This window comes from Balaenoptera ricei, chromosome 11 (genome assembly GCF_028023285.1).
Source record: "Balaenoptera ricei isolate mBalRic1 chromosome 11, mBalRic1.hap2, whole genome shotgun sequence".
Classification (NCBI taxonomy): domain Eukaryota; kingdom Metazoa; phylum Chordata; class Mammalia; order Artiodactyla; family Balaenopteridae; genus Balaenoptera; species Balaenoptera ricei.
This window is the reverse complement of record NC_082649.1, coordinates 43,636,993-43,664,402: the sequence shown is the minus strand read 5'-3', so window position 1 is coordinate 43,664,402 and position 27,410 is coordinate 43,636,993. Positions and strand designations below refer to the sequence as shown.

The 27,410-nt window shown below is 36.7% G+C and overlaps 1 protein-coding gene across 1 annotated transcript in view; it reads left to right on the top strand.

The window, feature by feature from the left end:
* The window catches only part of BMP5 (bone morphogenetic protein 5), a 116,428-nt gene extending 89,285 nt beyond the window's left edge, over nt 1-27,143 (top strand). The window contains exons 4-7 of the mRNA XM_059938996.1: nt 10,125-10,319; nt 21,405-21,481; nt 22,796-22,906; nt 26,660-27,143. Coding sequence (XP_059794979.1) covers nt 10,125-10,319; nt 21,405-21,481; nt 22,796-22,906; nt 26,660-26,809 — 533 coding nt within the window. The 3' untranslated portion in view covers nt 26,810-27,143. The remainder of the gene's footprint in view (nt 1-10,124; nt 10,320-21,404; nt 21,482-22,795; nt 22,907-26,659) is intronic.
* The last annotated feature ends 267 nt before the right edge of the window (nt 27,144-27,410 follow it).

Below are 27,410 nucleotides of genomic sequence, written 5' to 3'. Positions count from 1 at the left end.
CAGATGCCTTAGTTCTTTGGAAAATGAAGAATCACAATGCTGGTTTGTTTCTTTTTAAATATCTATATCCATTTTGTTATCTCTATTATATTTTCCTCTGGTCGGTACTCTGAAATGGGCCTCCAGAGCCTAGTTTAATTTTGTATAATGATTGGTAGAGAGAAAATGGTTTTTCTTTAAAAGTAGGTTTGACTATAGAATATATTCAGTAATGAATTGGAAAACTTGGATTTGCTGTTTTACTATGTCCATTATATATACAATGTTTTAAAACCAGGTTTTAAAGGCAACTTCCTTGTTTTAATTTATAGTATGTTTATATTTGAATGAGAGCCACTTGGTAAACATCATTTGCTTATCCAAATTTAGCATCACAACCTAAAAACATACGTGAAAAAGAATTTTGAAATCAATGATTTAAAGTAAGCGGATAAAACAGGAGTTAGTCCTGCTTCATTATCTGGTGAAAGAGGTATTTTACCATTTTTTAGATTTCCCTTAATGAAAAGGGATATGGAAGTGTTTGGCGACATCTGTATTTCTGTTTTGGATTTTCCCTAATTCAAAACAGTAACTGTGGAGCACCCATCTTGCCAAACAAATCCCAAGGTCAGAAATATATTCCAGTTTTTGTTGTTTGTTATATTCTCTATTCTAGGCTCTAACTCTGCTTTGACTAATGATCTGAGGGGTAAATATGTTCATGGTAGTATTGATTTGGGGCCATGCAGAATATGAGATTCTCCATATTCTCATCGTACAGAGTTAACTCCGTCTCTTCCATTGTTCCTTCCCCTATAAGTTTAACATCGCTGAACATATTTCTTAAAGACATATTGCAGAACAAGGGCAGTGCTGGTTTTGCATCACGAGTACAGAGCACAATGGGAAGAAGAGAGAGCCTTTAGTCGTTTAAGGCATCAGCAGTCACTGTTGCTGAGGTTAAACTTTGACTCAGCTGGTGTAGACTCACAGGGACAAAGGAAAACCAAAACAAACCAAAGCATCTACACGCCAAAGTCAACAGTATGTATTACAAGCGGGGATCAAAACTTGAAATTAGACGGAAAATGCTTTGATAGGGAAATTATATATCTCAGCTCCTTGAACATGGATTCCAACTTCTCTGCAGTCAAACTTGTCAAGTTTCAATTTGAGGGAAATGGAAAGTAGGGGAGACCACCTGTGTTGTCATGGCTGGAAGGAGTGTTGAATGGTCTTCCCACTTACTAAGGAAAGTCTGATCTTAAACATCACAAAACCAGCAGCTACCATAGTGTCCTTGACAAACACAATGTGTGTATCACTGCCAGACCCAGGAGATGGATGGATTCCTCCAATCTTTTCAAGGTGGGGAACAGAGACCCAACAGAAAAGCATCAGCCCTAAACAATCTCTAACAAAGGGGAACTCTGTGTACTTAAAGGAATAGGGTAGTACTTAGGGTGGACAGGGCTGAGTTAAAAACATGACTCTTCTCTGAGCTTTATTTTATTCATTTTAAAAATGTAACCATTGTTTTTTGGGGAGGGGTACATAAGATGATGTATGTAAAACAACTGATAAATTACCAAGCTTCAAAATGGCAGCTGTTGCTTCTTTCTTAACTTCAAAAGGACTGAACTGGCTTATCTTCTCAAATCCCAATTTCCCTGATGCTTTTGAAAGGCTTGCTTGTTATGACTTTTGGGTACCAGCTCTACTTATTAGTGGAGGTATTCAGATGATTTCTCTGTGAGGTGATAAACTGATAGAAACATGATAGCTCTACTTAGGCTGTGAGATCAGATTTGCTTCTGACACACGCTGACCAAAAGGTAAACACCCTGGGAACCCAACTGTTATTTTGCATGTGGACAGGTCAGAAGGATGCTTTTGCTCTGGGGTCCACCATGAAATCATGGTGGTGTGAAGTCTCACCTGGTCCCTTATGTGGGGCAGGCCAGCTCACATTCTGCTGTGGCCAGAGACATGAGAAAAAGTGAAGAAAGATTCTGCTTCTCTTCGCTCAGAAGAATATTTTGTGATCCAATCTTCATATGCGAAGGAAAGAACTAAGTCCCAAATGTCTTAACTCCACTTTTTTTTCTTTGTTTGGCAAAAAGTAGACACTTATGATGGTATATACATTAGGTATTCAGTATCAGGCCTTCACTATGTATTTTGGAAAACATCTTTTAACTCCTTTCACTCTTTCTCTTCATTAAGTGTCAAAATGATTTACTTCTCCTCCATTTTGGTAGTCCTTGACTATTCTAAAGATTCTAGAAGTAGCTTATGATCATTTAATGAACTATGTTTTTCTGTATGATAAAAGTTCTTTTTGAATAATATATCATATAAGCTGGTAAAAAAGAATGTTTCCTTTAGACACTCATAAATTTCCCAAGTAACTGCATTAAGTTCGTTGCAAAGACTACTTTCATCCACTATAGATAAAATGCAGAGTCTGAAATTAATTTCACTGCTATGAAACAAACTCAAATGAGCTTGACGCCTAAAAACTTTTCTTCATTGATATCTTAACACGTAAAAATAGTTTTTGAAGATGTTTTGGTTGATTTCTGCTGAAACCCTGCTTTCATTATAGTTTTATTTAACTCCCCTGTGATTTTAAAGGAAAAAGTATATGTGTGTGTACACATTTTTTATTTTAAGAAGTCACATAATAACTGGAAAAGAGACTAAAAATAATTCACTCTTCCCATGGTTTTGTGAAAAGAATGTTTCTGCTTTCTTAAAATAAATGAGACCTGTAAGACCAACAGCTAACCAATCTTTTGGGGGCATGTGACAGATTATGTCTGTAAAACTCATAGGGCCTCAGGGGAAAGGCTCTATATATAAAGAGAGGAGCTATTAAAAAGTAAGTGCTTATGTGAAGGTGAACTACAATTCCTAGTTTGAGATTCGTATTTCCACTAGCTGAAAAGAGGGCCCCAGTAAAAGGCATTTGTGGGGCTTGTCACGCCTGAGACAGTAAGCCTCCACATTTCAGACCATGTCCCATGGAAGGAGACTAATTCTTTTCCATCACCTCAGTCCCACCCTCAGTGCAATAAAAGATTTGAATATTCTGGAAAGCTTCCCCAACAAGGCATAAACCTCTGGCCCTGCTCCTTTATGTTTCTTGGTCTTTCTTCCTCCAGGCAACCCCCCACCCCACCTTTCAGAAATTTCTTGAGCTACAGTTCTCAACTCTTTGCATTTTCCCCCCATCACGTCTTGAACCATCATACCCGTGTTTCTGACCAAATATCCCAATTTCTTTACTAATCCCTATGACTTTCTCAGACGGCAGGGCATGAGAATCCTTTCTATAAACATTTTAGAAAGAACGGAAACTCTTTAAAAAATCTCTTCCTCCTTTAAACGTTATCCTTCCCATACCCCAATCCTAGAGGAAAATGAATTTCTTCTATTGCAGTATTACCAGGAAGTTACCAGGAACTGGAACCACATTTCTTGTCTGCAGATAATACTCAACCCACCATTCATGTTAGCACGCCAGGACATGGTCCCTTGTTGCCCTCTGTGGATGTCATACCCCCAATGTTTCTTTTCTTCTTTATCATCAGCTACAGAATCTTATCCTTATTCACACATGTTATTACACTGGACCCTTCTTTTGTTTTTGATACTTTTTATTTTTGTATTTATTTATTATTTATTTTATTTTATTTTTGGCCGCGTCGGGTCTTAGTTGCAGCACACGGGATCTTCATTGAGGCACGCGGGATCTTTTGTTGCGGCACATGGGCTTCTCTCCTGTTGTGGAGTGCGGGTTTTTCTCTCTCTAGTTGTGGCGTGCAGGTTCCACAGTGTGTGGGCTCTGTAGTTCGTGGCATGTAGGCTCTCTAGTTGAGGCGCATGAGCGCAGTAGTTGTGGTGTGTGGACATAGTTGTCCCTTGGCATGTGAGATCTTTGTTCCCTGACCAGGGATTGAACCCACGTCCCCTGCACTGTAAAGTAGATTCTTTACCACTGGACCACCAGGGAAGTCCTGTTACTTTTTAATAATGACTGTATAATTGTCAACATATAATTATATAGAACAAAGTGGTTATTTTTTAATTTACTCTTTTAAATGTTGGGATAAAGAAGAAAATGAAAAGATCTAGCAAAGAAATTGCATGATGAGCCTGGCTTATTAAACAGAAGCCCAGAATCACCATGAAGAATCACTAAAAAAAATCTAACTACCTTGTACTCTGAAGTTCAATACCAATATATTTTTTAACCAGTGCCACATTACTGGGAGTTTTCAGTATCACTGAAATAGTTTAAAATCCCAGCTTTTCACTGTTTTTGCTTGAGATTGTAAGGCAATGTAAACTATCTTAAAATCAGGAAAATTCTGAGCACGAATGTAAAATTCTATTTATGATACTTCAAATATCTGGCAGTAGGTCTGTGCTTTTACTATAAAACTAGAAATTATGCAAAATTTTCATCAAAGTATGACATAGTTGAAATTCATAACTAGATTACAATTTGCTTAATTTAAGATTTCACTGAGTTAAAATGTATATGGAATTTAAGTAGACAAAGTTCTATCTCCCCCACATTCCTTAAAATCTGATATAAAAATGATTTAGTCTATATGCCGGGTAGAGAATTCTGCACATTTTAAATCATCTGTTTCTAAAAAGGGTACGATTCCAGTATAATTTAGAGCCACGGAAACTATAATTTAAGAGTACCAGAATCAGATTTAATCACAGATTGAAACTAAGCAAAGAGCAAGAGAATATGTGAATGAGAAACAGCGCAGTGATTTGTTTTCTGTGAACTAGTCCACAAAGGATGCTGTAAGTGTCTTTCGAAATGAAGAACAGGTAATTTGTGCACAAGTTTCATCACAGGTGTTTTGGGTTAAGTGTTCAATACTGTGGGTTTATAGGAAAAAAAACAATGGAATTTATGCTAACATCTTATAGTGATATCAACGTTTAGACTCTGATAAATCCTCAAGTGAATGTTTTTCAAATTGTGTATTCTGGAGGAAAACTAAATGCTCATATTTGGAACCACTTGTCCTTATAACATCAACATGTCTCTAAAGAGCTGTTTTGTCAGAGGCTCCTTTAATAACCCTGTTTTTAAAGAAATAAACATTTTGAAAGTCACATTTTCCAAAAAGAATGGTCTGAAATACAAAACTAGTGAGTTGGGGATGGCTCTTTGGTTTGCCAGCCTACTGTCTCGATGATTCTAAATTTGAAAATAGTTAGTTGTGTCCTTAGGCAGATGTGAATACAATACCCTGACCCCCAGGCTTATATAAAGTCATAAGGGTCAGAGGAGAAGATCTGGATGTCTTGAATCCATCTTCAGTTATGGCAAAATGTGTAAGTCAAAGCGCCACCCTCACATACTATCTTCTTGATTCCTGTGTGAAAAGAATAATTATTTCTTTAGATGATACCATCCTAACCCCACCTTTAGTCATTCTGTAGTTAATAAAACTGAGAAATGCCCATATATTTGGTTCTCAAATTGCTTCTCTTCCCTCAGTACCTGTTGAGTAGTTTCGAGATGAAAACAAGATGGCCAGGATAAGAATAGTTCTAAAAAACATTCACATGGAAAGATTTAATGGGCATTCTTTTCATAAATTCAAGAGATGATACCTCTGCCCATATCGAACTCTGGACCTCTATATTTTTTTCTCATCACCCTTTTATTTTATGATCCAAGAATTCTGTGATACAGAAACCTGGGATAATTGGGCACCATGTTTCTTTGGGTCCAGCTGCCATCAGTGAAATCACTGGAATGCTGGTATATCCTTCAAATAACCTTTTCTATCTCCTCTCCCATTTGCGTGGGAGATCCCATGTGTATTTAAACTTGAATGACTCCCAACAATCAAGTTCTTCTCCCTCTCTTGCTCTCACCCCACCCATTTAGCAGATCACTGCCCTTCCTTCTTCCTAGTGTACAACATCAGATGTGACAAAAGGGAAGTGTCCTCTTGTTCTAGGAACATTTCATCCCATCACTTGCCCTGCCTCTCACTTTGGGACAGTTTTTGATCCACCTTAAAATTCCCAATGCCATGAAATCGCTGCTTTGCTCACCTTTGAACTGCTACCACTCTCTGAAGCTGGTGCTGGTACAGGAACTCATCTTGGACCTACCTACATTCTGGTGCTGCCATCTTGTACCATTGTGGAGCTACTTGGAAGCCACTCTTCTGATGTAGGAAGAATCTTTGGCCACCACTTGCACCACACCATTAACCAAACTCCAAAGTAGGGCTCCCTTGCCCTCCCAGGATTTTACAGGGACTTTGGGTAAAAATAGGTCTGTTAGATTTTCTTGAATCCCCTTGGTTCTTAAGAAGTTAATCATGCAAACATTGGAGCAAGGCCAGAAGGAACACTGAGTTACAGACTCAAAATCCCTGCTTCCTTATACTCACTGGGGCATTGTTCTGAATCTGTACTCTAGGGGTTCACCTGTTTCTTTCGATGAGTTCTCTCCCTTCAGGTTTTTCCATTCTCTTCCAAATACAGGTCTGGTAAATTAAGCTTATCCATGTTCTAGCTATGCCTAAACTTGTCAGAATCCTAAAATGATTAAGCTTGGATTCAAGCTGGTGTCCCTTATCACCCTTTTATTTTAATGCTCTTTTTATTACCCCAAGTTATGTTTATTTCCACTGTATATTCTTTTTTTATTGTTTCAGTTATACATATGTATATTTATTCTTTTTCATCCTTTTCCATTATGGTTTATCACAGGATACAGAATATAGTTCTCTGTGCTATGCAGTAGGACCTTGTTGTTTATCTATCCTATATATAATAGTTTGCATCTGCTATCCAGTGTATATTCAATCCTTAATGTATATATGTTTCCTACCTACATTTTTTAATAAGTCAAAATTGAAGATTAGCTTTGAAAAATAAAACCACGGTAATACACACTTACATATAGTTTTCCTAAATCAAAATGTTTTAGGTAGGTTTCTTTACTGATATATTTGCAGTATCTAAAACATCCTGTACATTTAATAATAAAATTCAACATTGTGAAATAGATTTTATAAAATAGTCACTATTTTTAATACCTGCAATATAGTCTGGGTTTCTATTAGCACTTCTAAGAAAAATAACTGTTCAGCCCTATTCAAAAGGTTCAGTCAACATAATCAAGGGAGGTATAATGTGTCTGAAGGACAAGGTCATATAGTTAATGCTTCCACGGTGTAGCTCAAGATCAAGAGCCACTGAGTAAGTATGAACTTATGGAATCTTAATAGTCACATCATTGCTGAAGTGGAAAGGAAACCAAGAGGAAACTTAATAATATCAAAAGTTATTTTAAAGGGAGTTCACGTTGGTTTGAAGGGGACTTTGCTTCACACACAATATCCACCTTTGTAAAGCCCAAGAAACCCATATTTGTCACACACACACATCTTTACAGTTTTCAAAACATAAATCTTGAGAGCAGTCTTCTTTCTCCACAGATAAAAATCAAAATATTGAAAGTCTTTCGAATAATAACAAAAGGAATCCTCTTGCAAACCCAAGGAAACTTGGAACTCTGGGTTCAATGCTTATTTAACTGGAAAAGGGTCAGTGTGTGTTGTAATGAATGGAAAACTGATTTTACTGTATTCCATTCGTGGCCACCATGTGGCAACCCATTTCAGTATTACAAAGATCATATATTAAAAATGATTTCTGCAGTCATCCATGTATACAAGTAAAAATTTTGTTCCTGTTAAATTATCACTTCATTAAAACATCAAACTCAAAGCTCAACAAATACTTTTTATGTTGTGCTCCAAGACTGAAAAAAACATCCAAAATTTAAAGAACAGATCACCAGTTATTCTATTCCATCACAGTCAAGTTTCTCAGTTCTGTTTTTTTTTTTTTTTTTTTTTCTTTTGCTGCACTCTCTGTCACTGGAAACATCTTAAACCAATTTCAAGTGCTACACCTGAATAAACATGTTGTAAAAGTGTTTATGTATTGAGGTGGGTCAGTTCAAGGTATGGTATTTGGCTGGAACTTCTAATTTCTCTTTTTACAGCAAAAGGGCTGCCAGAAGGAGGAAGTCTGAGCTGAATTAATACATTTGTTACAGTGGAAGTAGAATGGAAACTACTCCGACCACAAATCAAACTGCCTCTTTCATTTATGCCAGTGATATAGTTTTTCTAAGAAATATAGACTCTGGCATGGAGCCACTGTAAGTTTGCATTTAAAAGAGAAACCCATACGCTTATTTGTTTAAGGTTTACTGCTCTGATTATTTGGAAGTTCTTTCTCTGCTAGGACAGAGTGAAGTGGCATTTGGGAAGCCGGTGGCCGTTTTCATATTTGTAAGAAAGCAACAAGTTTTCCCAATGAGCAATTGTTGAGGACGCTGATTGATGCTGCATGCATTGACACACACGCATTTTTTTAAACTAATATCTCCACATTTAAAGGACCTCTGTGTTCCTCCCAACAGCTGCACAGCCTCACATAGCACAGTCTCGTTTTCTGATGGTAGAGGGTCCCTGCACAATACAAGTATACACAAAAGTGTTTATGCTGCCAAAATAAACCATGTTAAGAGCTAGAGTTTACTTGCTAAAATGCCATTGATTTTAGGGACCTGTTCCCTTTTCTTCCAAGGTGGGTCAGGTCTTAGAATGGACCGAGGCTACCCCACAGTCATGACTGAATAAATATTTTAAGAAAACTGACACATCTTTCCGGGTGCAAGGCAGGGCCAATCATGCACGTATTTGAAACCACATGATATATTACTATGAAAAGATTGGTAACTTCTGTATCTGGAGTAGAATTTTTTGTTTTTTTGTTTTTTTTGCATGACTTTTGAGTAATTCTCACCTAAAGGTACAACTTAAGGTTAAGTAGTTCATCCTCTCTGGGTGATTTTCATTGAATTCAATATCAACTAATGGTTTTCTTTATACACACACACACACACACACACACACACACACACACACATATATATAATTTTCTGTGGTAATTAGTTTAAATGAGATCATAGCAAGAGTGAATTATAAAAAGGGGGAAACAGTAATACTTAACTCCTAAGGTATTTGTGGAATCACATTAAATAATGCATGGAAAACACTTAGAAAAATGCCTACAGTACACAGCAAGTGCTCCAAACATGTTTTTTTATAATGATAATACTTATCATTTATAATGATAAGAATTATTGTTGCTATCCCAGAAGGAGAAATACTTTATCAACATCTACTTCTAGTCTCTAGGACACTTCTCACCCATTCCTACCCAGGCCCTGGGTGCACTCCTTTTCTGATAAACAACCACTCCAAGGGCTCAAAAGGGTCTGGGACACAGGCTGGTTTAGAGACCAAGGTGAGTCTCCAAGCTCACCTGGAATTTTTCTCCTTTCTGAGCACCTCCAGGCTTTGTTTGCATCTTCTGAAATCCTTTCAGTAAACATAATTTGGGCATGTCCAAATTCAGAAGGGGAGGGATTCTGTAATTTTCATGTTTGCTTCAAAATCCTTTACATGGAGAAAGACCTGGAGCTTACGGCAAATCTCCATCCCAGCAGGGGTTCTGGAAGGATCTTTGAAGAGCTTTAAGTAGATCACAGCTTTGTAAAGATCACTGGGCACAGGCCAGAGGTGAGGGGGGGAGGCTATCAACACTAATCAACACTGGAAAGTCTCCAAAGAAGCTGGTGAAAATAGAAACACCCAGCCAGCCATTCAGAGTTTATCACATGGAGGAAAATTATAGGGCACCTAATGCAGAAGCACCTGTAGCTAATATTTTTGAAATTGCTGTTTAACGTGGACATTTCCAAGCTAATGGGGGTCAAGCCTTTCCATTTAGAACATTGCCAACTTCCAGGTCTGAGAAGGGACCAACAGTGAAGGCCTGAGGGTATTCTGTGGCCAAAGAGGGAAACAAAATGGAAAACCAAGCATGGATAATTGTCTGTAATAGTAAACTTTCCATGTTTATAAGATTCTTTGGCCTGCAAAGAAAACATTCTGATAGTGTTTTAAAACATCTCCCTTTTCCCAAGTACTCTCTGAGTTCATTCCCATCAGGTAAACTTCATCTCTTCTTCATAAACCCAGTGCTCCTTCCCTCTGTTCTAGGACACAGCATCAATGTAAAGTCGGCTGGTCTTGTGGGAAGACACGGGCCTCAGTCAAAACAACCATTCATGGTGGCCTTTTTCAAGGCTAGCGAGGTACTTCTCCGATCTGTGAGAGCAGCCAGCAAACGGAAAAATCAAAACCGCAATAAATCCAGCTCTCATCAGGATTCCTCCAGAATGTCCAGTGTTGGAGGTAAGCAAAAACCAGAGCAGCAGTTCTGCACAGAACGTGATGGGGTCATATGTTGCAAATCAAGTAGCCACAATAAATTTACCCTCTGGATATACCTTCATTTGGTCTATTAAATCATCCAACGATGTTTCTCGCATCCCCCAAATGCTTCATCAGCAAATCACTCAGTAATTCATTTTAAAATACTGTAAGTAGGACTTGCCTTCATATGTTGAAAGATGCAGTTCAAATTAAAATCAAGCTGGCAGTAATAAAATTATGGAATGCCTACATCGACAAAGGCTAACCAAAACTGAACTCCACAACTTGTGAGCTGACCTTTCCAGGGCCTTTCAAATATGGATGGATAACCAGGTATATTCAAAATAAAAAGATTACTTTGGTACTTAAAACAGTATATGTGAATCATGAAGTTTAAATTTTTTATGACAAGAGAAGCAGGGAAGATCGTATGGTAACTGAAATAATATTTATATTTCCATTAATTATTTGGAGGGCTGTTATTTAGATAATTTGCTTTGAGTGTGTGTGTACACATACCTGCATATGTGAAAGCGAACAAAATGTTACAAATGCACAATTGATTCCACTGTGCTTGCAATTTAATCTACTAATTGATAGAAAGGGAGATAAAAGTACAGTTGATCTGAACTCATCTGAGAAAATCTGAAGTAATTTAATAATATAATTTATACCATTAAGTACCTTGTTTAGTCCTGGCTACAACAAATTTTCATAAGCTGTTCTTAGGATGAAAACCATGGCTATTTTAGTCCTAGGAATTGTTTTATCTATGAAAAATAAACCCATTTGAAGGGGAAACCTTTCCCTAGAACATTCCAACTTAGTATGGCATGTTTGTTCATTTGTAAAATGTGTATTCTTCTATGTTGATGGCCACCATATGCAGTGTACTTGTGAGGCACAGTGAATGATCAGGTGAACAAAACAGATATGACCCCTGCATAGGGTATTTCAGCAAATTAGAATGTTTCACTCTTCCAAAAAGACACGTTTAGACAGTGTTTGCCATTATTCCTGAAAAAATCTTCATTTTTTTCCCAATTGCTAGAAACTGACAAGTCATATTGTAATTTTTTATTACTCCAATATGTATGAGTGATAGATAAGATTATAAATGATTATAAATGAAACAAAAATATATAGAATTTTTTTTGAACCTGAGACGCTCAACAAAAATACTAAGTGGAACTCATTGGAACCCTCCTAGAGTGCGGGTACAGGAGAATCGTGTTAGAAAGAAGTCTGTTTTGGGCATCTAGCAACAGAAGCAGAGGGAAGAGTTCTATATGGAATTGCATTATACTGAATTACATGCTACACAGAAAGCCATGTTTTAAAATAATTTTCCATCAAGTAAGTTTAAATGTCTTTTTCACTTGAAAGTAAAACGTGATATTAGTGCCTTATTACAAGGCTATTTTATAAAAATCTTCACAAGATATTTTGTTTGGCAAAAATTGTAATGGCTTAATATGAAAGATGGAGAAAAATAACTTTCTAAGACCTATTCTTCCTTGTAAATACTAGCCTGTCAAAGTTGTATATTTTTCTTTCCATGTAGAATGGTTCTGAAATGGGTTGAAATGTTTTTAATTTAATGTAGCAGACTGCATTAAAAAAAAAGATTTGTTAAATCTTGAATAGACTAGTAAATAATTTTTGAGGAAATTACAAAGGAAAAAGGATAAGTTGCCTACGTATTATTAGAGCTCATAATGACTCTGGCAGAGGCGTTCCAGCAACTGAAATCATCCGAATCCTTCTCCCTATTGGTGAACTCTATTTATCTTCCCTTCCTGACCACAAGTAACAAATGTGCTTCTATAACTAGAGATGAATAAAACACATGGCACAGAAATCACGTAACTTTTCACCAGTTTCCTAACACCATTTAGAGTACAAAATTATTCTAATATAGACCAATATTTTCTTTTTAAAAAGTGTGTCATTGTCACCCATTTCTGTGAAATATGCAGTAGATGGTTTTGGAACGTGTTCGTATTTTGATAATAAGAAGAAAGAAAGTAACTGGTTTGTGTGTATGAGACTTAACCTTTCAATAGTTAGTAATCAAGCAGACGGGAAAAAGGCTCATAGGATTTGATCCGAAAGACAGGGGGTTAATATAAACATAAAATTTGATACTTAGGAGACTTGAAATGCCAGTGAAATTTTAAAATTATCCAAATATAAATAGTAAATGCTGTAATACTACTAGGCTTTTACAATAAAATACTGTGTGAAGACTCTATAAATAAGAACGGGGCCAGGAGGAAGAAGGGAGAGAGTGGTATTAGAAGTTTGCTTGGTTGCATTTTTTTTTTTTTTTTTTGCAAAGCATATCCTCAAATGTTAAAAGTCTCCAACAGTGCTGGAGAACCCAGGTCATTCTTGTTGCCTTTACCTCATTTCTTTCTTCTTTCTTCTATGTGGAGAGCCTAGAACAGTGTCTAACACAAAATAGCAACTTCACAAACACACGTTGAAGACCTTAACGTGTTGCCTGTATGGGAAAAACTAAGTTCCTTTTTCAGGTGTCTATGCACAGAACCACTGCTCCCAGATTTTCTGCAGAAACCCTCCCTCTTTGTTCCTCTTCAGGTTTTTGGCAAGAAAGTTCAGCAGACACTTTGTGAAAGATGTTGCTTGTTTCACAATGAGCCAGCACAGTTGATTTTCATTTGAACTTGGGTTTGGGGGAAAGAAAATGTAGGCAATAGCTAAATGTTAAGGGAGCCACCCTTTAAGATGGAAAGGCACCAAGCTGATAAGATTTTAAAGAACCTACCAAAAGCAAGATGCTGTTTTAAGCACTATATCAGTGCTGAAAAAAATAGAACATTAAGAGTTTACAGGACACATGGCAAGTCCTGGTTCACTGCAGAACTGCTTGAAAAGGTGCTTATTGCAAGCTTGGTACTAGGGATATTTGAAGGTGAATCTAATCATTGGCGCCCTGCCTGACACCATGGTGATTTCTTAAGATAAGTCTTTCGAAGAGGCATTAAAATGGGGACACTCTGGGGCTTCCCTGGCGGTTCAGTGGTTAAGACTCCGTGCTTCCACTGCAAGGGCATGGGTTCGATCCCTGGTTGGGGAACTAAGATCCCTCATGCTGCGTGCATGGTGCAGCCAATAAATACACACATAAATAAATAAATAAATAAATAAATAAATAAAATGGGGACACTATGCAACTCCCAACTCTTTGACAGGCGCTATCTCTTTCCTAATGGATACAGTGTAAAATCATGCCTCTTGGACAAAAATATTAAAACTAGAAGGAACAATTAATTGGGATTATTTGTTTAGACTGTTTTATATAATTAATATACATTTTTATTATTTAAAAATAATCAAATCTTCAATAAAGCTAAAGTTCTCCTCTGATCACCTAATTCTTTTGAGATAGGTTATACTGATACACTGATATCAACATGATACATGTACTTCCAAATCTTTTCCTCCGTATATACATTGCTTTTGGAGAATATATTTTGTTATGTGTTATATGTGTGTGTATATATATATATATATATATATATATATATATACACACACATATATATATTCTTTCTCAGATTCTTTTCCACTATAGGTTATTGCAAGATATTGAATATCTTGCATATTCCCTGTGCTATACAGTATGTCCTTATTGTTTATTTATTTTATATATAGTAGTGTGTATATTTTAATCTCAAGCTCCTAATTTCTCTCTCTTCCCCCCATCCTCTTTGGTAACCATAAGTTTGTTTTCTACATCTGTGAGTCTATTTTTGTTTTGTACAGAAGATCATTTGTATCATTTTTTTTAGATTCTAACATATAAGTGATATCACATAATATTTGTCTTTCTCTATCTGACTTACTTCATTTAGTATGATAATCTGAAGGTCCATCCATATTGCAGCAAAAGGCATTATTTCCTTTTTTATGGCTGAGTAATGTTCCATTGTATATATTTACCACATCTTTTTTATCCATTCATCTGTCGATGGACATTTAGGTTCCTTCCATGTCTTGGCTATTGTAAACTGTGCTGCTGTGAACATAGGGGTGCATGTATCTTTTCAAATTATAGTTTTCTCCAGATATATGCTGAGGAGTGGGATTGCTGGATCATATGGTAGTTCTATTTTTAGATTTTTAAGGAACCTCCGTACTGTTCTCCATAGTGGCTGCACCAATTTACATTCCCACCAACAGCAGGAGGGTTCTTATTTTTACATACTTTTTAAGAGCAGTTTTAGGTTCACAAGAAGATTGAGAGGAAGGTACAGAGATTTCCCATGTACTCCCTGCCCCCACACATGCATACCTCCCCCATTATCAACATCACCCACCAGGATGGTGCGTTTCTTTCCAAAGATGAACCTACACTGACACATCACAATCACCCAACATCTATAGTTTACCTTAGGGTTCACTCTTGCCATCATATAGTTGGTCTTATGTGCTTTTAAACAACATATTTCAGCCATCTTTCAAAATGGTGACTTCATTTTTTTTTAACTGCTACAATATATTCAATAACGCTTGTATCAGAGTTTATTTAATCACGTCACTCTTAAAAAGAAATTTTGGTTGTTTTTAAATTGGAGCTTTCAAAATCAATGCTACAGTGAAAATCCTGCAAAGCTGCACATGTGAGAATCGTTTTAATCTACATGGTTTTTCCAGTAATTAACACTAAAAGCTGGTATCTGTGCCCTGAATATGCAAAATTTTGAAAATCCCTTATCAGATGACAATTGTTTTGGTTCCTAGATCTAGTTTGATAGATTTTTTTCATCTATCTATCCATCTGTACATTTATCTATCTATCATTCTGTCATTTAACCCTGTCCACTACTTCCTAGTTGTGTAATCTCGGAGACATGTCACGTCTCTCTGCGTCTGTTTCTTCATCTGTGAAGTGGGAATGCTAATAATACCTCCCTCACAAGGTAAAATTACATGAATTGTGAGGATTAAATGAGTTATTTAATACGTGTAAAGAACGGAGAACAGCGGTACGTGCTCATTCAGGTTTAGGTATTATCATTATTATTTGTCAAATTAAGGTTTGGTTTTTCAGAACTGGTACCTAAAGAGTTCAGAATTTTACATCAGAGAAGACTAGAAATCCTCTTTCTCTAATCAGTATCCATACCCCTGGTCACTTATTGTCAAATTTCTATCTAGAGAGAATTCTAGAGAGATAATTTATCTGGGCATTGTTCATTGTAAAATATTTATTCAGTGTTAAATAAGCACCCACAATGTGACAAGTACAGTATTAACTATATGCTCATGAAAGATGGGTAGCATAAGAATTTTGCTTCTTAAAAAGCACTCCCATAGACAATGGGAAAGACATGCCCGCTAGTACTAATCGGGAGATAATTCTACTAGAGCAGGTACAAGGTAGTGTGGGAGAAGTAAGGATAGAGTGCGACTCATATGAGAAAGAATAGACATTTTCCAGAAATGGAGGGGTGGGTGAAGCTATTTCAGACTTATGTGCACAGTTATAGAACCACGTACCAGTGTCCAATTGCCGGGTGTGCAGGTATTCTTGTGCGAGAGCAGTGTGATGTCAGCTAGAAAGTTATGCAGGGACCAAGTCGTAAAGCGTAAGTGTGTGATGGTCAGGAACTATGATGCTTCTGTGCAGGCAGTTGGGAAAAAAGGAGTGTCACAATCAGATACACATTTTAAAAAGTTCAATTTGGCATCAAAATGATGGATGGGATGCCAAGGGGTAAAACTGAACATCAAAATATGATTAAAAGTCTAGTCCCATACCCCAAGCAGTGAAGATTATAGATTGGAGAGAGAGGAAGTAGAAACCAAAATATGTGGAATGGAGCCAGCAGCACTCTGGAAATGGGCGTGTCAAGAGTAAGTGGAAGGTGTAGGAAAAAGACACAGCTATGAGCCCCAATGGTTAGATGAAGCACAGGACTTGATGCTGCCATGGAAACCAGGGTAAGAGAGAAACGTCAAGGATGGAGCCCCCAGTGGGAACATCAGCACTTTAGTATAGACAAAGGAGTAAAAGGAGTTCCATAAACTAGGCAAAAGACTTAAGGTCAGAGAGGAAGGAGGAGACAGGGATGAAGAGTTATCCTAGGACCAAATTCCCAAAGAGGATGTTGGGGGAGTGTGAGGTGACCAAGAGTGCAAAGGGCTTCTGCTAGGTTAACTAGGCTAGAAGTGGGTTGGTTAAAGGGGGTTGCGGATGGATTTAACGCAGGGTAGGAGGGAAAAAGAAAGAAAATCGAGAAACGTACTCAATTTTCTGTCTTGGGCCACTAGATGACTGGTAATCCTGTTAACCAAGTAGAAGGAATGGAAGGAGTATGAGGTCAGAAGCAAAAATAGTGAGTCGGAGGCCTCTGGGAAACTTTCACGCATAGATGTCTGGTAGGCATTTGGAGACTCACATTTGTGGATGGGTTTTTATGTCAACGAGCTCTAAGGTGAGAATGTTTGTTGCATCATCCACAGAGAGGCTTTGCTAAGCAGAGTTAAGCAAACACACCAGACAGTTATTATGTTGTGGTGTCTGTTCTGTGTCACACATTCATACATAGACAAACACAATTATCCCTACATAAATAAATAACAGTAATTCCTACTGGGTCATACGTAAATTTGGGTGAGTAATTCACTGGATGTGGGAGATGGGGATTAAGCGAGGGTAGGAGTGGCATTTGAAATCCCTCATCTTTGGGGGGGATTGCTATTTGTTTGGGATTTATCATGAATTTCTCTATCCCCAAGGCCATATCAAAATTTACATTATTGAACAGTCTACAGTAGCACCATTCCTGCTATTTTACCTCTGATACCTTCATTCATTTGTCATTTTCATTTTCTATGAATTAATGAACATCCTGAAGCTATGGGTGCTGACGTCCATCTGTTATCTCCCTCTAGGAATTAAGTAAGAGAATGTTGGCAACTCCTCCTTTGCTTTGAAACACAGTATCTCATTATATTTGGCTTAAGCTGTTGATGTATTTAAATGTTAAATTCTATTTTGGATTTTTTTCTTCTCTTTTACAGATTCACCTACATTTTATTCCTTAAAGACACTAATGCTTGATTTTAAAGAAAAAAGAAACCCATACTGGTATATGGAATTTTTTGGAGTTATTTCCTTTGTGCCCTTCATAGCTAGTTTAGCATGTGTTTCTTTATTTGGTTGTTTCTTCAGGGACTACTGGACAGACCATTGAAGCCCTAACCATATGTAGATCTCAGGATTTTTTTAAATCACGTATTTAATTGTTTTCTATGACAAAATAATCAAAAAATTAAGAAAAATCAAACTAAGACAAAGATTAAATTTGCATTATTGGGGGATGAAGGGGAACTGGATGAAGGCAACCAAAAAGTACAAGCTCCCATTTATAAGATAAATAAGTCCTAGAGATGTAATGTACAGCATGATGATATGATTAACACTGCTGTACGTTATATAAGAAAGTTGTTAGGTGAGTAAATCCTAAGAGTTCTCATCACAAGGAAAACAATTTTCTATTTCTTTGATTTTGTATCTATGTGAGATGATGGATGCTCACTAAACTTACTGTGATCATCATTTCATGATGTATGTGAGTCAAACCATTACGCTGCACACCTTAAAGTTGTACGGTGCTGTATGTCAATTACATCTCAATAAAACTGGAAGAAAAAAATATAGCTTGTAAAAATATAAATAAATTTGCATTGTTTCCAGAAATTGATCATAAACAAATTGGCATAAAGTATTTAACAATATTTTCAATATTTTGGAACTGGTTTCCCAATATTATTACCATTAAGAGGCAAAACAGGGAAATACGTGTCTGCGATACCTGCCTTGTGGTTGAGGAATGCTAGCATGCTTTTCTAGTGTTGGCTGTGGGTCCAGGACGTTTAGTAGTTTCTGGTGTGACTCTTCATTTCTACACAGGTTTGTCAACAGCAGCTTCATGTCCATCTCATTTTCATATTTGAAGGGCTGCCAATCACTGTTTTTTAAAGATATAAATCTAATTTCTTTGCCTTTCCTCCCACAGGTTATTCTGCCAACCATTTAGTAAACCTAACTGCAGACTTTGCTGGTTTGGGTACAACGTTTACTCAGTATCCATTCATTTTTATTTCTGACATACTAAGCATATGGTCCTAATGCTCTATGAAATCAGACTCTTGGAATGAGATTCGGTTATAAATTTATTGCTCGTTACCTTTATGTGATGTTACATTATATACATCACTGAGCCTGCATGAAAAGCTGCATAGATGGAATAGATCTATTTTGACTTTTGAGTTTGACTTTCTTTCTTTTTTTATAAACATGGAATTCAAATAACCTTAGACATAGTTTATGGCTTTTCAGATATACTTGAATGTGTTATTGGCTATAAGGTCTTTATTCACATTCCATGCCTTTCATTAAGACAAGGATAAATGAATAAATATTCCCATGATTGTCTGATGCAGGGTTCGGCAAAGTAAAGCCTAAGAGTCAAATCCAGCCATCGCCTGTTTTTGTACCGCCCAATTGCTAACAATGGTTTTTACATTTTTAGATGTGTGAAAAAGACTCGAAATAAAATAATACTTTGTTTCACTCAGAAATTATATGAAATTGAAATTTTAGGATCCATAAGCAAAATTTTATTGGAATATAGCTGTATCCGTCCATTCACATACTATCTATGGCAGCTATTATGCTACTGGGGCAGAGTTGAGTCACTGAGAGGGGGGACCTTGTAGCCCGAAACATATACTATCTGTCCTTTTCGAGAAAACGTTTGCTGGTCCCTGGTCTAATGCATAGCTGACTTTATTTTTTAAAAATTCTAAATATCAAGAACTTTATGAAGTCAAACTAATACCAGGATTAGTTATTCCTTTTCCCTAAAAATGATGCAGGGTTCAAACTTATCCATTTCATGGTATTATACTTATTATTTCAGTACCCTTGCTTATTGCCTGGACAAACTTAACTCCTTTTGCTATTTCAATTAAGAGAAAAGTTTACCCAAAGAAGAAGAATGCTAAGTTTCAAATAAATTCCCTTTTCTCCATTTTCTGTCATTATCTATATATTTAATTTGTTTTAATGAAGGTAATTGCACACAGGAATAACTCTGATCTAGAAGTAAAAGAGTCTCTGTGTTCAAATTTAATCATCATCTTGTTTTCTAGACTCACATTAAATAAATAATTAGTTGAAGTCACTGTGAAAGGCAGACGACAGGGCCCGTTAAGACAGGCCCCTTGGATCTTTGATGTGCCTACATTTTCTTAGAGGTTGAGGATAATTAAACTGGAAGGTGACAGCCTTAAGACAGGCTGCTCTTCATAGTGAACTGCTACATTGATTTACCAGAGACAACTGTCAGAGTGAAAGTAGCATTTATTCCTAGCTGTCTTCTTTGAAAATAAATTATTTTGTGGCTCCCATCACCCTAAATTTTTTCCTGTTTCATTTTTTTGTGTTAGAAATAATTAAAATGGGTTAGCTTTTTGAATATTATTTATATAAAGTATGAATAAACCCCAGAGACAATAATATAGAGAGATTTTCTGTGATGTTCTGTGTTTTTGCAGTGTTTTACTTTATTCCAGATGCAATTGGGGATTCTCTATTCTTAATTCCTTTAATCAGTTATCAATGGTTATGGGTTTTTCAGATTATATTCCAAAATAAGTCCTGGAAATCATGTATTTTCTTTGCTACAAGTCATTTCTGGAATATCCTGAGGAATTCATTCTTCGATTCCTCAAATATTTATTGAGTACCTACTGTGTGCCAGGCCCTGTTCCTGAGATTTGGGGTATATCAGAGCACCAAATGGGACCAAACAAGATTTTTACCCTTGGGGAGCTGACATTCTAGAAGGAGGAAACAGGCAAGAACCAAAGTACATGATAAACAAGTAAATGGCGTAGTATATTAAGAGATGATCAGCAAAATGGATAAAAAAAAATCAGAGCAAGGGGGGAGAGAAATATTGGAGTGGGAGTTGGGATCTGAAATAGGGTAGTCAGTGAAGGCCTTTTTGACAAGATGATGCTTAAGCAAAGGACTGAAGAAGCTCTGAGACTTAGATAAGTAGATATCCAGGGGAAGAGCATTGCAGGGAAGGGGGGTGGAGTGAGAGTGAAGACCCTAAGGTGGGAGAAAGCGGACCTGTGTGCAAAACAGCAAGGAGACGACATGGCCTGATATGGGAACCACGGTGGGACTTTTTGCTGGAGCGTGACATAATTGAGCTCACTCTTGGCTGCTTTGATATGGGGGTGGGTTGGGGCAGGGCAGAGCAGGAGGAATAGCAGTGAGGATGTGGCAGTAATTCAGGAGAGAGACGGTGCTGGTTTGGACCAGAACCCATCATGGAGGTGGTGAGGGTGGGTGAATTTTGAATGTATTTGAAGGTGAAATGTGTAAGGATTTCCTGACAGATTGGATGTGGAGGTGAGAGATAAAATGAGTATGTTTTGACTCCAGTTTTTGTGTTTGTTTGTTTTGCCTGGGAAGTTGCTATTAGTCCTCTATAGGTGGAACTAGTTTGGGGGGGAGGGGGGAGGCAATCAGAAGCTCCACTTTGGGTATCCTGAGTTTGAGATATTTATTAAGATAAAATCAACTCTGTAGCATCCCAGTTGGTCCTCTCCCAGTGTCTGTCTCATGGAAGCATAAAAAAAGTGTTGTTTGAATATTTAATATACATGAATATAGTAAGCACCACTGTAGTTTGAGTGAATTAATGAAAGAGCATTCATTGAGTGCCAGGTATCAGGCTGTTCACCATCACAACACAAAGGATACAACCTGATCCTTGTTAGAACTTCTCAAGGTACATGGTGTACCTTCATTTTACAGAAGAAAACATTCAAGGCTAGTGACTTGCTTGAAGTTCACATGGCTAGTAAGTGGCTTTCACTTTGAGATTCAAATTCATGTTTCACAACTTCAAATACAGCCTCCTTTTGATTTTATCAGTGAACTCACAAAAGAAATATCAGTATACCTGACAGACTGCCGTTTGTTGAAAATCTGATTTTTATCTTCAGACTATAACACAAGTGAACAAAAACAAGCCTGTAAGAAACATGAACTCTACGTGAGTTTCCGGGATCTGGGATGGCAGGTAAGAATGGTCAACCAACTTGGTTGCTTCTTTTCTGCTTTATTATCAATCCTGAATTACTCGGAATCTTTGTCAGTAATTTTTCCTATACAGTAACCAATTATTTTTGACGTGACTATTCAGTATATTGATTATCCACATCATTTTTATTTCTCCATTATCCTTTCACCATTGAAATATAACAGAGTTTATGGTTAAAAAAAAAAAATTACGCTGAAGAAGAAATATACCCTTAGGGAGTGAAAAAAAAAATCCTGTTCTTTAAATATCCCCAAATTTTCATTTTAATACCCATTTTTCAGATTAACTCAAGCAATTTCCATTTGCCTCCTATGGTCCGAAACTATTGGTATAAGAAATAGAATCCTTGACTATGTCTCTGTCATAAGGTAGATCTGCAGAAAAAAAATTTTTTCTTGTACTTAAAAATCGTATTACTTTCTTTTACATCTGCTTCACAAACAGGGTGAGAAGGAGGATTTAACCAAAATAATTTTTAATGGTTCTCTGTTGAAATAGTTTAAATTGGATTGCTTAGATTACATTATTCCATTACATTGGATCCTCAGAATATGAGCTATTATATTGAGAAATAATATGAACAAGTAAGCATTTTCAAATTTATGATAAACCTTCTACATGCATTGTTCAATAATTTTACATCTGTGACAAATTTTACATCTCTGGAAAAAAAATCAGGGCCACCATTATAAGTGCCAACTTTTTAGCTTCCTAAAATTTTTCACGTACAGTGCTCAGGAATTTTCTCCAATTCATTTCTTTTAAAGAGACTATAAAGTTAACACATGAATGGAAAGAAAAATACGACAAGGAACAAATCTTACAGCTTTAGGAGCTTGTCAAGCTTCTAAAGCAGGAATGAGTTAGTAAGAAGTAATGAGAATTATCTCAATTAAGTTTGTTCTTCTTTTCCTTTCTGGTTCACTTGAACTTTCCAGAGTTCATCATTTCCTGTTTAAACAATATTTAGAATACTATTTCATGATTAAGGCTTTATTCATGAATACATGGGTTAATACAGGCTATGAATATCTTACATAGTGACCTCTTGGGAGAAATTACAGAGGACAATTTCTTGTGAAAATATTTATACTTTTGTTGTAAACTTTAACTTAACCATAAATTAAGGGCTTGGGGGAAGCTGTCCTATTAGAGTAATTGTTGGACCAAGAAGAGAAACCAATCCAGATTATATTATATTATATTAATTATATTTGAGTATTCTTTAAGAATTGTTTTTCTGTGTTTTTATTTTGGTGATATTATTTCTTCTTCTCTTCTTGTGCATTTTAGGACTGGATTATAGCGCCAGAAGGATATGCTGCATTTTATTGTGATGGAGAATGTTCTTTTCCACTCAATGCCCATATGAATGCCACCAACCATGCCATAGTTCAGACTCTGGTATGCTTTCTTTTTGCAGGATGGAAAGTGGATTATGATGCAAACTTCCTATAAAGTTATTTCAAAGGAAAACATCCATTTATAGTTAGAAATGCATTTTCTTCTCTTCTCAAACTCCTAAAGTAATGATTGTGCCAAAGTAACAATTGTGGATATAGTCAGGAAATTCAGGCCGGCCTAAAGAATAATTCTGATTCCAGAATGGGGAAGGATTCAGCGAGGAAAATTGGAGTTATCACATAAAGTGGTCATTGTGCACTGATTTCTTCACTAGACAATATGACTAACTGCACAGGCACTGTTTGTAACCTAACAATTCATTAGCAGTCATTGCAAAAGCATTGAATGACAGTCATACTGAATTTCATCTGAGGGTTTTTTCTCTCATTATTTAAGAATGTTCTATAACATACTTTGGTATTATGGAAGCTCTTCAATGTATTATAGAGTATAAGTAGAAGACTGGTTTCTATTTTTTGATACTTTTTTTCTTTATAATCTTTAAGGTGGAAATTAGCCTTCCTTTTGTCCCTTCCACACTTAGGAATATAACAGTGACTTAATCTCTAATAATCTAGACTTATTTTTGTGAAAAAGATAATGAAATGTTTATTTCACCATCTCTAAATGGTCGTACTGTATCTAATGAGCTCATGAAAACCCTTGAGAGTCTGACGTGCCTGCCTTACGGTGTGTGACTTGATATGTGGGGTGAGGGGAGGTCAGCCTCTGGAAGACTTCAGAGGGAGAGGCTTCTAGAAGATGCATAGCCTATGTGATGTGATCCCACATTAAAGTTTGGGTTCATAGGAACATTTCAACTAAAAGTAATTAGGACAGAAGGAAGGGAACACATTATTTTAGAATCAAGACAATGATGGGAGTGGAGTTACTTGGTGGATGGCAGTAGGAGAGCAGGAGCTATTAGAAGAACATCTGTCTTTGTGGATGAGGCTTGTTTATGACCAACAGAAAGAGTAACTATTAGAATTTGTGAGGAGTTAACTCTTCAGAAGGTTACCTTTTTTCACAATTAATTTACAATTTAAAGCTGATGGAAATAACATCCCAGTTTCCTTATGAATAAAGAACTGTACATATACATTGACAGATTAAATCATTTGACTTGATGCTTTGCTGGCATCTTTCTGACCTCAGAGGTACTACAGGATAGCTAGACACCAAAGATACATATCTATGGCAAGTATAGTATAGATATTGTCAAAAACTTTAGAAATAACTTTGGATTAGAGAGGAAATAGAGAAATAAGACAAATATATATTTTTAAAGGTAATCATTTATAAATATTATTTTTTCCCCCAAGTTTGAAGATATGCATTTATTTCAGAATACAATCACATAAAATTATCAGGTTGCTTTTTAATAATGAATGGAAAACATTTGCTCATGTTTATCCTTCCCCAACACTGATTTTTCCACCCTAGATTTCTTTGATATATCATACCCAGAAAACCCATACATCTAGGGAGAAACTCTTATTTCCTCCTTGATAACAAAATTTATATTGATTTAAAGAAAACCTTAGTTTGCTATGGCTCTTATTTCACTGTCTAAAGTGAAGAACCAGAGTCTAAATTCCAACCAGCAGGTTCGCTCATGCTTGCTTTGATGTTGCCAATGCCATAGAAATATTCTTCTTTTTATTGATTCTTGACCAATAAAGTTGCCATATGCAAAATAGAGTAAATTCCTGGGGGTATTTTAAATTCTCATATTCCTTCATCTTTGCTATCTATAAATATAAGCACTTCTTGATATAGGATATCATTACTGGGGGATGGGGAGCAAGTAGCAGGTATGTGATACAAGGAAGGGTATATTGTATTCAAACTTCCTCCAGGAAAAGAATGTCTGTAGAGTCCAGCCTTCTATTCTTCTGTATGAGAATTCACATTCTGAAATGTGAGTCATCTGAAAACCAATCACAGAGAGAGGAACGCTGCTGTCTCACACCTGAAAGGAAGAGCCCTGGTCACTGTCCAGTTGCAGCAGAACAGCCACTATTAGCCTATAGAGAAATGCCACTTAATTTCCCAGCAGTTAAGCTCTTTGTACTGTCAATGCCTTAGAGAGCTTTCTGTGTTTCCTTAGATATGCATCCAAGTTCCCTCAGGCTATACAATGCTTAAGTATCGAAAAAACTCTTTGTCAAATACCCCCCATCTCTCTCTTTTTTTCTTTTTTAAAAAATATATAATTATATACTGTCAGCTCTTAGGACTGTAGTCTAGAAGGCAGCGTCTAAAAACAAACATTTTTTAAAACTCTGACACAGACTTGGAACAGGACCCTGGTCTGTATCACTGTCCTGGGATGTGGAGCATAAAGTCATCCCAGAACTTTAAGGGATGTGGGAAGTTTGGTGGGTTTGTTTTTTTTTTTTATTCCCCCTGGCATTGTACACTCTCTACGTTTGTCCTGTGAAGGACATGAAACAAGAAGACAGACGTGTTTGTTGTTAAAGGAGAGCAGGTTTGTGACAAATATGTTTGAGAAATGATTGAAGAACAATCCCATTTTTTCAGAGTGATGGCTTGGTGAGGCGGTCCTTGAAGCAGGGGGTTATCCATCACGGGTGTGAGAGTTGAGGACAATAAAGCCGAGGAGGGTTGCAGGCTGCATCTGATATTGGGAGAAACCATCCAGCTTGCAGTTTTGTGAGGTCTTAGGAAATTTCACATCCGTGTCCGATCACCTCATTTTTCCTGCTGTGTCTGTCCATAAGCAGGGCTCCTATATCATTTCAGCCAGGAGGTTGTGCAGCCAAGACTCTAAGAGCTGTATTTTCTCTTTGTAGATCCCTAAGGACTCTGCAGTGGGACTTCCCATAAACTCCTCTGGGGGAAGGGCCGGGGGCGGCAGAGGTGGGTGGGAAATGGGGTAGTGTTCTGGCTCCTTCCTTGATTATTGAACATCAGAGGCAAACCTGCCAGTCTGATCAAAGTGAGAAAAAAACCTTTACTTAAGCATTTCACTGTCCATATATAGCTACCTTTTCAGGCTTTGGTGGGGAAGATGGATATTTAATTTTTAAAATATCTAGGCTCCTTGCTTCTGCTTTAGCTTAGCCTGCTTTTTGGCACTTGTCTAGGGGAGAAAGCAAGTCAAAGGATGTTACAATCTGGCCAATTTGATAAAAAATTATGGGGAGAATAGTTGAAATCATTGCTTTAAAGCAAGTATTGGATTTTACCTGGAATTTATTTTGCTGTGATTTGTATGCTTCCTTTACCATGGAAAATGAAGAATTGGCACAGCTTTTAATTGATTTATTGTTTAGTTATCCTTTCAAAAGTAATTCTTAGATTCACATCTTTCTACAGTGCAGTGGTATGGCTTCATTGATTTTGCATTTAGAACTTCTGTATTTCTCATGAAGTAAATAGAAGTGGTCGTTTTAACCAAAACCAACCCAGTGCTAGTTGCCATGTTCTTTCCCCCAGGAAAATTTCCACTGAATATTCCATAGAGGGAGTTTTCCTTACTTGGTAGAATATTTTTTAAAGTGCCAACATGTAATTAGAACTGGTGGGTCGAGTCTAGGTGTTAATACTTAAGAATACACCCTTCACTACCAGCCCTACCCCACCTTGCCATGGAACATAAACAGAAGAAAGGGAGGTAGCTTAAGGGGGTGCTAATAGTTAGTGATAAAACGAGAATATTACTTTCAAGCTGCAGACAAAATGTCTATCTTAATTCTTAAAGAACAAAATGTTTTTCCCCCCCAGGTTCATCTGATGTTTCCTGACCATGTACCAAAGCCTTGTTGTGCGCCAACCAAATTAAACGCCATCTCTGTGTTGTACTTTGATGACAGCTCCAATGTCATTTTGAAAAAATACAGAAATATGGTAGTGCGTTCGTGTGGCTGCCACTAATATTAGATAATAATGGTAATAAGAAAAAGGTCTGTATTAAGGTTTATGACTACAATAAAAAGTATCCTTTCAGATAAAAGGGGAACTTCATAAAATTAGTCTGGCTCATTTCATCTCTCTAACCTATGTACAATATCATGTATATAGTCACTTTTATTTATTTAAAGGTATATATTCTCCTTTGTGGATGCCTTTTCAATAAAATGTATTTTATAGGTCACTGCATTATGCAATAGATCGCCCAGTCTAACTTTCAATAGGATATGCTGAGTCCAATTCCATTTCAACATTTTTTAATGTATTACACTTTTTATATAATTTTCTGAAATTAGACAGAACTCCTTTGACTGTTAAGTATTGTTGAAGGAAACTGAATGCATTTGGTTAGGCTGTGCCAATGAAAACTCTGATAGGATATTTATTTAGAAATAAAACTTAACAAAATAACCACCCCAAACAAAAATTCTTGGAGGAACACAATTTTTCTTTGAGAGTTTCTGCTTCGTTAGATAAAGTGAAATGTTGAACTGGATTTGAATAAATAAATGGGAGGCAGAACACAGAAGCTGAAAGGTTGCGCATAATTATTATAACTATTTGC